At 36.3% G+C, this 14,677-nt stretch overlaps 1 protein-coding gene across 3 annotated transcripts; it reads left to right on the forward strand.

Moving 5' to 3' along the window:
- The first annotated feature begins 1,282 nt into the window (after window positions 1-1,282).
- On the forward strand, window positions 1,283-14,431 carry LOC306869917 (chemerin-like receptor 1). 3 transcript variants are annotated; one of them, XM_079416863.1, is made up of 3 exons: window positions 8,755-8,810; window positions 9,178-10,260; window positions 12,948-14,431. In XM_079416863.1, the coding sequence occupies exon 2, from the start codon at window positions 9,197-9,199 to the stop codon at window positions 10,244-10,246; it is 1,050 nt and encodes a 349-aa protein (XP_079272989.1). In that variant the 5' UTR covers window positions 8,755-8,810; window positions 9,178-9,196; the 3' UTR covers window positions 10,247-10,260; window positions 12,948-14,431. The 3 variants fall into 3 exon arrangements, with proteins under 3 accessions (XP_079272988.1, XP_079272989.1, XP_079272987.1); XM_079416861.1 differs by having other exon boundaries at window positions 8,765-8,810; window positions 9,178-9,758; XM_079416862.1 differs by lacking the exons at window positions 8,755-8,810; window positions 12,948-14,431 and adding an exon at window positions 1,283-2,130 and having other exon boundaries at window positions 9,178-11,611.
- Window positions 14,432-14,677: the final 246 nt, after the last annotated feature.

The following is a 14,677-nucleotide window of genomic DNA, read 5'->3' on the forward strand; positions in this document are numbered from 1 at the left end:
AAAATTTTCAAGACTTCCGGTTGGAGCGAGGCCGTAAGATGGCAACATAAAACTATAGCTCCTGTGGAAAAAGCCCTAATACTCTAAGATTTTCTAATTCAAATACGGAAAACGATGGCAAAATGAGTGGGGCGAAGCCTAAAAAGGGACTTGTGAAACAAAAAACAACTGAGGAGAGTAATCAGATGGTTGATGACGATGACGAATGAGGGCGCCGAAACTTTACGTGCAGTGCGGGCGCTCAACAAAGATATCTCCGACTTGAAGACGGAGCTGAGAAAAGAATTTAGCCAATTCAAGGAAGAGTTTAGGGATGATATTAAAACTGAAGTTGAAAAGTTGAAAACAGACATAAACCAGAAGCTGCAAGATACTGCCGAGGATATTCAGTCACATAGCGCGAGTTACGAATTACAGGACTCGAATCTGAAAACGTTGAACTGAAGGACGTGCTACTCCATGCTTTGAAAGAACAAAAGACGATGCAGGGCAAGATCACGGATCTCGAAGTTCGGTCACGGCGAAATAATATCCGAATCTATGGTATTAAAGAAGGAGCTGAGGGGGCGTCCATGTTCAAGTTCATCAATGGCCTACTGAAAACGGAGCTCTCCCTGAATGACGATCTAGACCTGCAGATAGAGAGGTGTATCAGATGTGCCATAGGTCTCTAGTAGTGTTGTTTTTGGCGGCCTGTTTTAATTTTAGTCTAGCCTTTGTGTGAAGCTGTCATTTTAGTTTTTATTAGTTTTAGTCACGTTCATACTCTTTTTTTTGTCTAGTCTAATTTTAGTCGACGAAAACTGATGACATTTTAGTGTAGTTTTAGTCAGAATTATCCATGACTATTTTCGTCTAGTTTTAGTCGACGAAAACTGATGACATTTAGTCTAGTTTTCATCAATGAAAATTGTATTTTAGTCTCTTTTTAGTAATACAATTCTATTTAACCCAGTCAATATAGTATAAGTACCTAGTAGTATAGACGAAACCAAAATTTTCTTTTAGCCAAACCCATTTCAAACAAGGTTATCTTATTATATTATTGTTACCTTATAAACTCAAGAACACATCCATTCCAGACACGGAAGACACTCTGATTTGAATTTACAACATTTATTTTACCAACCAAACATGTTAGAAGTACACACACATCTCCCAAAGACGAACCCCGGCTGGCCGGCCATCGGTCCCTTTCTCTGTGTCAGACTTAACTTTGTTGTCGTCTTCTAAATAATGCCGCGAGTGGGGCTTGAGGAAGTGACGTCGCCTGCATCTGCGCAGTGCGACCTGAAGTGAGACACCGGAAACAGAAATACTGCAAAATAATAATAATAACGCGACTAAACGAGACGAAATAACGTTATAACATTTCGTTTCGTCTCGTTTTAGTCAACGAAAATGAAGAGACATTTTAGCATAGTTTTTATTTTGTAAACCACATTTAATCTTGTTTTTATTTGTCAACAATATTGCATTATACATTTAATTATTGTCATCGTCACATGACCAGCATTTACGTTGCGTCTAGTCTCGTTTTCATCACGTGATAAAGGTTCGTTGACGATGATATTTAGTCATAATTTTTGTTGATGAAAGCAACACTAGTCTCTAGGCCCAAAACCTCAAAATGATGCCACCTCGAGATCGATCATTGTCAACTTCTTGCAATATAGTACCAAAGATCCGGTTTTGCGTGCAGCATGGGCAAAGCGAATTCAACATGAGGGCAGACCAGTCTTCTTTGCGCACGACCAGAGGAAATTAATGCAAAGCTCAAGGAATATAAAGAAGTTAAAAAAAGGCCTTAAGGAGAACAAAATTTGATTCCAGACGCCGTACCCTGCCAAGATGCGAATCCATTGGGAGGTAGGACCTCAGCTTTATGACAGCGCAATGGAGGCAGCAGAGGACCTGAATAAGAGGGGATATGTGGTGGACTTGACAGAGATATACGAGGGATCTGAACGCCGATGGGAAGAAAGGCTGACGCGACATACGCAATGGCAGAAAGTGAGAAGAAGCACTCATAATCGCATATGGGAGAAGCTTCGGGGTTTCCAGAGACAACCACCAATATTGGATAAGTAAATTAACTGAACGGACATTACTGGACTGAGCTCTGAAAAGGTATGCAGCTCTAACAGCGTTTAAACAACATTTTGGTGGACTAAATGTGTTGAACTTTGAGTCTGAACACTCCTCAATAGGTAAAAGTATTACTGATTCTACAAGTCTTTGTTTTTATGATTCAACAATATAGGGTTTTATAAAAAAAAATTCCCTTTCATTTAACTATATAAGTTGACCGGGAACTGTCATCTGATTTATGATTGGTGCTATACCATTAGGGGAGATTATCCCCCATTTAGGTGATAGCGAGGGCCCCCTACCAGAAGTAGGACAAGATCCCTCATCCCAGGATTGGAACTGGGAATTACCAGGTCATCTTTGGACCTTAAAACAGAAATATTTCCAACATTGCAACGTAACCAATTGCCCCCCCCCCCCCTATTGAAAACATACCGAACGGTGACACCACTGTGTCGTATCGAACCGAACCGTGAATTTTGTGAACCGTTACACCCCTATATATATATATATATGCAGGGCTGTCCTTGGGGGCAGTTGAGCCCAAGCCTCCTTTACTATTTTGAAACCGTCACTTTAGAACTATTAATGAAGGAACGTTCAGTTGCTTTATTAAAAGCTTATTGTATTACTGTATTAAAATTTGTCTATTTTGTGGAGTAGAGTATTATGACAGAGATTGACTGAGCGGTTGTGATTAACTTACCTGCATCTGATACAGCATTCATTCTTTAGATCACTCATATTAACAATAAAACATTAGTTTGAATGTTTGCTGAGGAAAGTGATATCTTTGTCAAACTATCCTTTCATCTGTTAAGGGTGATTTCCGATGACAACGCTGCTCAGTGCATTTAATAGCTGCTTCAAGCTAATAAGTTCCTTGATCAAAACAGTGCTTTAGTCTCTTTCAATATAAAAGTCTTTACTGCTGACTGGTAAAACAGTCTCTTGTTGACATCTAATGGTGGACAAATATCACTAAAATCACCATAACGAACACGCACACTGTTTCCCAATACTAAATACCTTTACATATATAAAATATTATTTGTTGAATAATAATGTTTGATAACAATTACAGCCATCATAAAAGCTGCTAGGCTATACAGTGCTATACACAGAATTGAAGTTGAGATTTTGCCCTCAGCCAAAACTACTGTATTTGGTCTGGAACAAATAATAGATTAATGAGACCAAAGACTGCCCATTAGATTTACCCAAAACGGATTATATATCATGCTTAACCACTATAGAGACATCAGAGCCAAATCAGTGGCAAATTCCAGAAGATCTGGCCAAGGTGAGGGTGCTCTCAGCGAGTTCACGAGCGCTGAAAGACCATCATTGAAAATTTTCAAATAGACATTATCTTTATTAACAAACTGCATAATTGAAGTCTAAACTACATTCTTACCTAAGAAACTCTTAAAACTACATTCCATGACAAAAACAGAATTATTTTTAAATGATTGTGGATTTGGTAGTCCGCCATGACACTCGCTGTGAGAAATACTGCAAGGAGAGTAATACAAACAGTAAAGCGGTTGGAGGCAGGGTTGGCAGATTTTCACAACAAAACCCGCCCAAATACAAGCTTTTTGGCAGGGTTTCCCTGGTAAAATTAACATACCAGGGGCTAAATATCACATTATTGGGGTCACTTCAACCCGCAGACCTGAAAAACAACCCGTGGCATCAATGTTAAAGTAGCCCAATTCCAGTGAAAACCGCGCACTTGGCAACACTGGTTGGAGGAGGAGCTCTGTTATCACTCTAATATTGCACTCTTATCAGCCAATCAGATTTAAGGACCAGAAAGAACTGTTGTATATATATATATATATATATATATATATCAGGGGCGTTTCCTGTGAGGAGGCAAGGGAGGCAATGTCTCCTCAAAATATTGGACGATAAAAAAAAATTAAATATATAATTAAAAAGTGTATAAATGACAATTATTTTTAAAGAAACATTGTCTAATAGTGACACCAGCAGGTAAAGTTTCAACGGGAGTCCGCGTCTCTCTCTCGCCTCCCCTGAGCCCACAGACCCCCTAAAGCATAGGTCACTAACAGGCAGACTGCGGTCCTGGTCCGGACCCAGAAGCCGTCCCATATGGACTTTTGTAGTCTTTACGGGAGTGGTAGTGGGGTTACCAACTGGCGGACTCCGGTCCAAATCCGTGAAAGCTTTTGATATAATGAAATAAATAAATACCAAATGCTAATTTCTAGTAAATCAAATTTATATCAAGCTCATCAAGGTCAGCTCTAGAACTGTTTGGGTGCAGTTGTGCGTGCAGTGATGAGAGCAGACAACGGTGCGTTGCATGCTCATGGACAGATGAAACTTTCAGTGAGTGAAAAAGTTGACTGGTCCTTAAAAAGTCTTAAATGGTACAAGAAAGTCTTAATTATGATTTGAGGAGGTCTGAAAGTCTTTTTTGTTCAGGTCTTAAAAGTATTGAAATTAAGCTTAAATATCCTGCATATACCCTGGCCTGGCAAAAACCATCAATTGTTTTTTACATATATTTGTCCAGACCTCGGTTGGTGGGGAGGGTTCATTACTTGACCTCAAGCCATTTTAGTTGAAGACCCCTGCCCTAAAGCATGCAGCGAGTTTGGTGTGGGGTTGAGTTATTATTTTGTAATAAATTGTAAAATGCTTAAAAACACTAACATGATGAGATTCATACATGGCATTAATAAATACAATATTGATTGCATTGTTAATGTAAAAATAGGCTATATAACAGATTATTTTAGCCTAAATGTTTATTTAACCAAGGGAATGTCACTGGGACACTAATTTACATTTAATAAAAAGAAGAAGAAGAAGAAGAAGAAAATTCTGTGGACTTTGCTCCCTCATTTCAGAACACTGATATACACAGCACATATATATATATATATATATATATATATATATATATTATACTCTGTGTGTGTGTGTGTGTGTGTGTGTGTGTGCGTGCGTGTGTGTGAAAAAATGTTAACTGAGAAAAAAAATGAAGGAAACTTTTCACACTTTAAATAGAAATAACTGAAATAAAAATTAATAAAAATAATAAAAAACTATACATGACAACAAAACACAAAAATATCTAAAACGTTAACAAACAATTTAAAATAAAAACAGAAAATATTAATGTAAAAACAAATTAAAACTATCAATAAAAAACTATAAACGTTTCTCAATTATATTAAAATAACTCTTCATCTGTGCACCATATTCATTCATGAGACTGCGTCCTTATCCTATGAGAAGACATTTCCCTTAATTATTTATGAAAGCATGTGTTGTTGACAGATGTTTCAAACTGTGAGACTGCTTATAGCAAGTGAGAGACTCGTTTATGGACAGAAAAAGAGATTTGGGTCTAGTTATTGTAATGAATCATTCAGAAAGATCAAAGAGTTAAGTTGAGCTGATAATTTAATTCACAGAATCAGATGGTGATGATTTTCCAGGCTCAAATACACCATAAGCACGTGTTTAGGGATAGTTCAGTAAGGTAGTGTTCGACATGGTCCATGTGTCTTTGAAAGATTAAATGTAAATGTACCTGCTTTTTTTTTTTTTGCTAAAAAATAGGCGAGGTGGTGTACTGTTCTGTGGTAAGCAAAAATTTCCTGTAGCTGGTTTTAATTTCACAGTGAAGTGATGATGACACACTAGTAATGCCCTCCTGTGAGAGTGTGTCTATATGAAGTTGAATATGCACTGAATGTTGTTTCAAGGCTGATAAGGTATGTCAGGCAATTTGTATTTTTTAAGCTGTGTTTTATTCTACAAACCATCTGGTAAAAAGAAAGGTGCAAGGATTTATAAATTTGAAGGTGTGTAGCTGAGATCAAAGTGTTTGTGAAGTGACCTGCTCGTGTTCAGAGCAAGAGATTGAACTGAATATCTTTTAAACCCTCAATCGGTTCACGGGGTCTATATGACCCCAATCAACATTTCCTTAATAAAAAAAATGGTTCCCTTCATCTGAGTGGAATAAGATTTTGTGACTTTTCCTACATAATCTAACTATACACACACACAAAAACTGGGCTTGATTCGGTTGTTCTGAAGGTATGTAAAAAATTTTTTTACAATTCTGGTCTTCGGGGTCAATATGACCCCACATTGAAATGAATGGGAAATGTGAAAAAAAAACTCAATATTTTTTCTTCATTTGTCAAAAAAAATCTATAAATCCAGCATAAATCAGAACATTTTCACACGGAAATGAAGGCCTACTACTAGAGCATAAATGTGATGTAGAAAAGACATGCTCACTCACACACACACAAACAAACAAACACACACATGTATTGCCACAGAGAGCATTTTTATAGAACTGGCAAAGGAAATCAGTCACAAATGCAGAACAAAGATATAAAAGGGTAAGACCTAATGCATGCACACAAACACACAGGCACACACAAGCACACACACACACACACACACACACACACACACACACACACCACATACATATGCACACATGCATTCTCTCACTCTCTCTCTCTCTCACACACACACACACACAGGCATATGCACTCTCTCTCTCTCTCTCTCTCTCACACACACACAGGCATATGCACTCTCTCTCTCTCTCTCTCACACACACAGACACACACATACACACACACACACACACAAGTGTGACTGTCACAGAGAGAATTTGTATCCAATTTGGCTAATGAAATGTGAGACCTAATGCATGCACATACACACTCACATGCAGAGAGAGCAAGAGAGAGATGAAACAGAGATAAAGACAACTGACCTTTTCCACTGTAAAATGTTTTCGTTTAGATGTAAGAGCTAGATATGTGTTTTGAAAACAAAGTAAATGTTCCCACGCAAAGGCTATAAAAGAGGGTCTAAAACAGACATTTCAAAATGCATCAAAAACTACAAAAATTCTGCTATTTTAAAAAATAATTATTTTAAATGTCCTTTCTTATGTTTATATATATATAAATTCACAAAATGTATTTCAAAAGTTGTGATACAAGCAGTTGGCCACATGCAGTAAAATGAATGGCTCTCTATTGCCTCTGCTGGTCAAAACTATTTCTTTCTTAAACTGTAAAGAATTTAGGTTTATCTCTAACCAGTAGATGGCGTACTTCTACACATACCACCTAGAGCAATATCCAGAAACAATTTAAATTAAATTTAGATCATCATTTAAGTGATTTTTCCATAAAAAATTTATATTTCATATGCAAGCTTATGGTGTAGTTGAGGAATTGTGTGGTAAATAGGTACAAAAGTACTTCATATCTCCCAAAACACAGCATTAATGAATAGATGAGAAGTAAACAAAAAAAAAAAAACATATTATTTGTATAATTAAAAATGTGTATTTTTTGTACAATTTCTCTATCAATTGTTGGGGTCATATAGACCCCAAATACCAGATTTGTAAACAGGAAACGAAGACCTTATTAGGGAAAACGAATAATGAATGTTAATTAGTATGGTTGTGGCATCATTTATGGAAGGATTTCTATAAAGAATGGTCATCAGACAAAGGAGATCCGCACTATGGGGCAAAACGCCCTCATGGGTGGGGTAAAATGCCCCCCAGTCTGACAAAGCAATTAGCTTTAAACATTTACAGTCAAAGTACATGCAGTTTTAGCTTAAAATTAAAAATAATATAATAAAAAAATATGAATTACAAAATTATAAGTCTATTTGAAGAAAAAAAAAAAAGTTCGCTGATGATAACTGGCTGGCTAACTAGCTACATGCTAACTTGAGGGAATTTTTAAATATAAAGTCCAAATATTTTTATTCAACCAACCAGTTAGAATTCATTTGATGGAAAAACAAAGGATTTGATGTTCAGAACAGAATAACTACAATAATTGCCCATGACTACAATTTTACCCCACACACTATGTTTGAGAAAAAAAATGATGTCATTCTGAAAATATAATTATATTTTTATTAGATAACACATACTCTCTATCTACAGGCCCTACTGTTCTCATATCATATATAACTGTGATGTTCTACAAAACAACAAGCTTTAAAACACTTTTTTCTAACTGCTGAAAATTAGATCATTTACTGTGAAATCTGTTTTCTCTCCGCTGAAAACTTCTACATCACTCGTCAACGTAGTCCATAGTTACAATAAAAAATTATCTTGACTTTATCTTGCGGTTATTTCAGTAAAAACTGTCTAATGTTGTTCATACCTCCCTCTATATAGCAGTCATTTTGTGATTTGTGTCTAATAGCTTTAATCTGTAGTTTTTATAAAAGAAGTGATGTTGAGAACATGAAACCCTACAAAATATTCAGCTGTTAAAACTACAAATAAACATGTTTGGTTTGAAAAAAAAGAGGAGAAACTTCTTGAACATTTCAAAGTGAGGAATGATTTAAAATGATCACTTAATTATTTTATTGAGATAAAAGAAAACGGCACATCACGTAGCGGGCAAAAGCTTAGAGTTTGTTTGTGGAATCTATTTTTCCAAAACTAAAAGAGCAAAATCAAGAAGTGAAAGTAGGGGATCTTGTTGATGAGGAAAAAAAACAGTTGTGGAAGTATTTTGTGGAAGTACAACATGTGCAGTCATGCACAATATTGCTCAAGAGAAGGATAGGACGCTGGGTCATTAAAAATGCAAAAGTGACAATTGTCAGAGGACAAATGGGTGCTGGTGCAGTAATGCTGGAGACACTATTAGGCTGAGGTGAGAGACTCTTGTTATTTATAAGACTTATGAAAATGTACTCCAAATCACATGGAAGTGTTTTTTTGTCCAGAGATGTTTACATTCATTTTTAGATATTATAAATATTTTATATTTACGTATGACAAGCTTTTTACTTATTTTCTCTTTATTGATTCACAGAACCAAATCTATTGTAGCTAATCTAAATTGGGCTATTTTTAAGTTTTAAAACAGAACTTTTTTTCAAAACTGAAACTTCATGAACACTTGGGTTGAAATGATACACTGCTAAGCAATAATAATCTTAGAACAGTGATTGTGGTACTACTGATACTTATGCTGATTTTTATCATTAACAAACGTTCTTTTTGCTGTCTGCTTGCAGGGACTCAACAGAATTTACAATGGATTCAGCAGATTTTATACTTGACTATAATTACAATGATTATGATAACATCACCTCCTCTGGTAACTTAACTTCTGAAGAAGTTTCTTTCCACGTCCACACCACCACATGTTTCACTGAGGCTCTTTGCCTGTTGTTGCTGGTGATCAACGTGATCATCTGTCTGCTGGGCCTGGGAGGAAATGGTGTGGTTATCTGGATTGCAGGGTTTGGCATGAAGAGGTCAGTCAATACTACCTGGTACCTGAGTCTGGCCGTATCCGACTTCATATTCTGTGCCTGTTTGCCTTTTAACATCACCTACAGCGTCACATCGGACTGGATCTTCGGCCTTTTCATGTGCAAGTTCACTTCCTTCGTCATGTTCCTCAACATGTTCAGCAGCATCTTCCTCCTCGTCATCATCAGCATGGATCGCTGCGTTGCCGTCATGTTTCCTGTTTGGGCACAGAATCACCGCACTATTGGAAAAGCATCTGTATTGATCGTACTCGCGTGGATCGCCTCTGCAGCTTTAAGTATCCCGTCCATGGTATACCGTGATGTCCAGAATCACCTAGGTATAAACCATTGCATTAACATCTACACATCCAGCCAGTACAGCCACAAATTCATTGCCGTGAGCCGCTTTGTTTTTGGATTTGTGATTCCTTTCATCCTCATTATTGTTTGTTATACCGTCATCGTCCTCAGACTGAGAGCCACCCAGATGGCGAAGTCCAACAAACCGTTTAAGATCATGACGGCTCTCATTCTGACTTTCTTCCTGTGCTGGCTGCCGTATCACACGTTTGTGCTAATCGAACTAAACCAGACCTTCCACAAAGAGGTCATTATTCTCGGACTGAAAATTGGCACCGCTGTCGCCGCCGCAAACAGCTTCCTGAACCCCGTTTTGTACGTTTTCATGGGCAGTGACTTCAGGAAGAAGTTCAGGAGCTCCATCTTATCAAAGATTGAGAATGCCTTTAGAGAAGACGGCCGAACGATCAGCCGCTACCTGTCTCGCTCCAGCTCAGTGGATGCCAGGACGTCCGCTCATGTCTAAAGAATAAACTGGAAGTAATTATTTGACAGTTATTTTTCAGTATAGGGCTGTCAATTTAATGCATTCATTTAGTATAAATTAATTTTAAACTAAACTAACATAACACACTTAAGTGTGCCTCCTGACTGTAAATTCCACTTTAAGGAATTTTCCCTTCAAAAAAGGTTGTAAATAGAAAAAAAAAAAAGGTTTATTGGTTTTATGTTGTACAAGAAAATACTATTCCAGTCTTTCTACTTCAAAGTGTATTGTGTAATTCAATGTGTTACTTGCTTTTCTCTCTGTAATTATTTGTCAAATTTACTTCTGGATGAAAATTGTTTCAACACCATTTTTATTTTTATTTTTGAAAAAGTCAAAAGCCAAAAGGCCCCAAACTTGACTACAATTGGCCAAAAAGCAATTGATAAGTAAAAAGGCAGAAAGGCAGTAAAAAGTAAATGTTGCATTGTATCATTTATATTTTATGAAATATGTACTTTAAAAAAAAAACTAAAATTTTTATCCTCCCTCATGTAATTTGGCAAATTAAAGGGATAGTTCACCCAAAAATGAAAATTCTGTCATCATTTGCTCACCCTCAAGTGGTTCCAAACCTGTATGAATTTCTTTGTTCTGCCGAACATGAAGGAAGATATTTTGAAGAAAGTTTGTAACCAGGCTGTTTTGGGGCATCATTGACTTCCATAGTAGGAAAAATAAAATACTATGGAAGTCAATGGTGCCCCAGAACTGCTCCGTTTCCCACATTCTTCAGAATATCTTCCTTTTTGTTCAGCAGAACAAAGACATTCATACAGATTTGGAACTACTTTAGGGTGAGTAAATGATGACAGAATTTTCATTTTTGGGTGAACTATCCCTTTAAAGGTTATTACTGTTGCAACTTTGACAAGTCCTGGTTTGGGCATCTCTGATCTGAGCAAATTAAGCTTGACATACCACCAAAATAGATTTTTGGTGTTTTACTAGATGTATTTATTGCATTCAAACCTGCTTGAGTGCAGAAAAAGGACACTTGATAACTTCACTTTTAACACTGTATTTAAAAAAATGGTACACAAGAAGTGGTTAGCGAGATGTGATGCAATAACCAAAAAAAATCTAAGCAAAGATAAGGTGAATTCTATTATTTACTTTTCTGCAACAATTTTTTTACTGGTCAAAGCCGAAATTAGTATTTGCAATTAATTTGAATACATTTTTGATTGATTTGCAATCTTAATGTTCAGTTCTTTATAGTAAGTATAACCAAACCGTTATTATGCACAATGCAAATGGCTTCTTGATCTAAGTTAGCATACTTCAAAAGCACTTGTATTAATCTAGTACAGAGCTGAACATATAAATAAATATTTTTGTTCTGACTGCAATTTTGGTGCCATGAGCTTCACAGAATAACACACTTCAGCATCTTGCCACAAAGCAGAAGAGTTTGATGTATGTTGGCCTGCTCACTGTATGGCGCTATATTCTCGGTTTTTAACCTCAAACCAACCCATAGCTAACTATCAGATAAACATAGCAACTTGAACAGGGTACTTTTTAAGTGCGGCCATCGACAGTCTCAGTTCTCAGAAATTTGATTGCATCTTACAGAGGAACTAGGTGTTAAAATGTTTGGTCAATAGCTCAGTCGGCATTTATCAGCAAACAACCCAGCAGCAGAAGCTGATATCTGAAGCACTGCAAACGGCATTGTGAAGCTTACTTTGTGAGGTAAGTTATATTCAGATGACATTAGAACCAATGCATCAAAGATAATATGTGTATGTGATCATACAGTGAACACTTGTTTTCAGTTCAATTTTAAAGAAAGAGCAGCAAAAGAATTAGGATGCATACGATTAACAATTCCATGTTGCAATAGAATATTTTCCAAATTTAGGATTGCAACCACTTTTACAGGTGATAATACAGATAGAACACAAAACGAGACTACACCCTCCTCACTTAAACATATTTTGCACTCATCAATGTTTCAAGTTTTGTTTAAAGTTGTACTTAAAATTGAAATGTGAATAGCATGCCACTTGTGTTCTGTTCTGTGTGGTTTAAACACTAAAATAGCTTTTTAAGTAACAAATTAGGTCATTTCCTTCATATAAACAGGCATGCAGGTAACACATCAGAGGGAATTTAAGGTCAAGAGGATTATCAGAAAAGTCCAAGCAGTTTATGGAAAAAATAAGGGACGCTATGGGATAATTCTGCTAGCATTGTGCTTTTTATTGGCCTTTTTTGACAGTTCTGCTTGTCAGAGAAGGACTGATTGGAAATTATATATTGTACGCATCATGCAAAATTTGTTCTGTTATTTTACTACTGAGAGGAATTTTTTTAATTAGTGAAAAGTTAACTATTGGTCAACTCTGGTACATAGCATCAAATGGAAACATTTATGTTTAATGTTGTACATGGTACCTTCCAAATAAAATAAATAAAAACAAATAATAAATCAAATGAAAATTGCAATGTGCTGAAAACAGTGAGTTCAAACTAATTTTCATAATATTCCCAAAGTAACCTGATGGAAATGATAGAAAAGGCAGTTTTAGTTAATAGCTATTAGTTTTTCATATGAGATTTTTTTGCATCGCTTGTGTGGTACTAGTACCCTGATGTTTTTGCTTAGCCACTTTATTCATTTTCAGAAATATGCAAAATGACTTATATTTGGATATATTGTTTTTTTTTACAGAACTCTATTCAGTTATAATTGGAGAGAAAATGGATTCAACTTCTGATGATTATTATATTTATGATTCTATCATTGAAAACTTCACACAGTCTTCACAAAGTGACACACCAGAAAATCCTGGATCCTGCAGGGAAGCAGCATGTGTAATCACAGTGATCTTTAATGTGATCATATTCCTTCTTGGCATCACTGGAAATGGTGCAGTGATCTGGATTACTGGTTTTAAGTTGAAGAAGTCAGTGAACACCACCTGGTACCTGAGTCTGGCTCTGTCTGACTTCATTTTCTGCGCTGCTCTCCCTTTAACCATTGACTACATGGTGAAGAAAAGCTGGAACTTTGGACTCTTCATGTGCAAATTCAATGCTTTTGTTATGACCCTCAATATGTACAGCAGCATTTTCATCCTGGTCATCATTAGCGTGGATCGCTGCATCACCGTCAAGTTTCCCGTCTGGGCCCAGAATCAGCGCACCGTACAGAAAGCTTCTGTAGTTGTTATGTTAGCTTGGCTCGTGTCTTCTTTGCTTAGCATTCCATCTGCCAAATTCAGAGAGATTATACACATAAAATCAACAGACAAATGCTATGGCAACTATGAGAATCACCACAAAACCGTCGTGTTCATGCGCTTTACTTTTGGATTTTTGATTCCATTCCTGACCATCTTCACCTGTTACTTCATCCTGATCTGTAAACTTAGAGCAAACCAAATGTCCAAATCCACCAAGCCCTACAAGATCATGACATTACTGATCACAACTTTTTTCATCTGTTGGCTGCCATTTCAAATACTTTCCGTTTTAGAGTTGGACCGAACTGAACACAGCTTTGCCTTTGACACAGCCCAACAAGTATCCGCCACTCTCGCCTGTGCAAACAGCTTTCTAAACCCGTTCCTCTATGCATTCATGGCCAAGAACTTAAAGAAGAAATGCTATTCCTTTCTTTCCAAGATTGAGAGCGCCATCGATGAGGAGACCCGAAGTGCTTTCAGAGCAACTTCAATTACCAATTCTGTGGATAACAGACATTCCACTGCTGTCTGAAATTTTAACACGAGTCATGGACTAAAGATATTTCTCTTTATTCTCTTCCAAGTGTGATTGGAGAATGCTGGCCTATAGAAATGACTTGGCACTGACAAGTGCCATTGTTTTGTCTGTTGCATGTTTGAGTTTGGAAATTTACAAGTAGAAGTTAAAAAATGTAAATAGAGGTTCAATATAAGCAAGCCATTGTAATTTGTTTAATGATTTTGAAGAATTCTACAACAGCTATTAAATATTTACTGTTTTTATCTGAACATTTGCGTTACTGATTAACATACATTAATATATATGGGGGTTTGGGGGGATAAAAGAATTTGGAGTTTTTGAATGCATGTATTAATCATCACTTGGGCAAGATCAACAAATGTCTCTCTTTTTGTTTTGCTAACATACATAAAAATATAATATAATAATAAAAATCTTGTTCTAACCATTCTCTTTCTTTTAATTATTTCATATGCCTATCAATTAAATCCATAAACAATACATTCACAAAGACGCTTCAGAATTATTATTATTATAATTTTTGATGGTAAACATTATACGATAATTCCTAACTTTCAATACTTCCTGCTTATAAGATTACAAAAAATATTTTTTGCATGTATTTGGTAGTTTATGCTTTATTTTGTATTCATAGATTTATAGACCTGGGCCCGTACTCACAAAACATTGTAT

The sequence above is a fragment of the Barbus barbus genome (assembly GCF_936440315.1).
Source record: "Barbus barbus genome assembly, chromosome: 5".
Taxonomy (NCBI): Eukaryota; Metazoa; Chordata; class Actinopteri; order Cypriniformes; family Cyprinidae; genus Barbus; species Barbus barbus.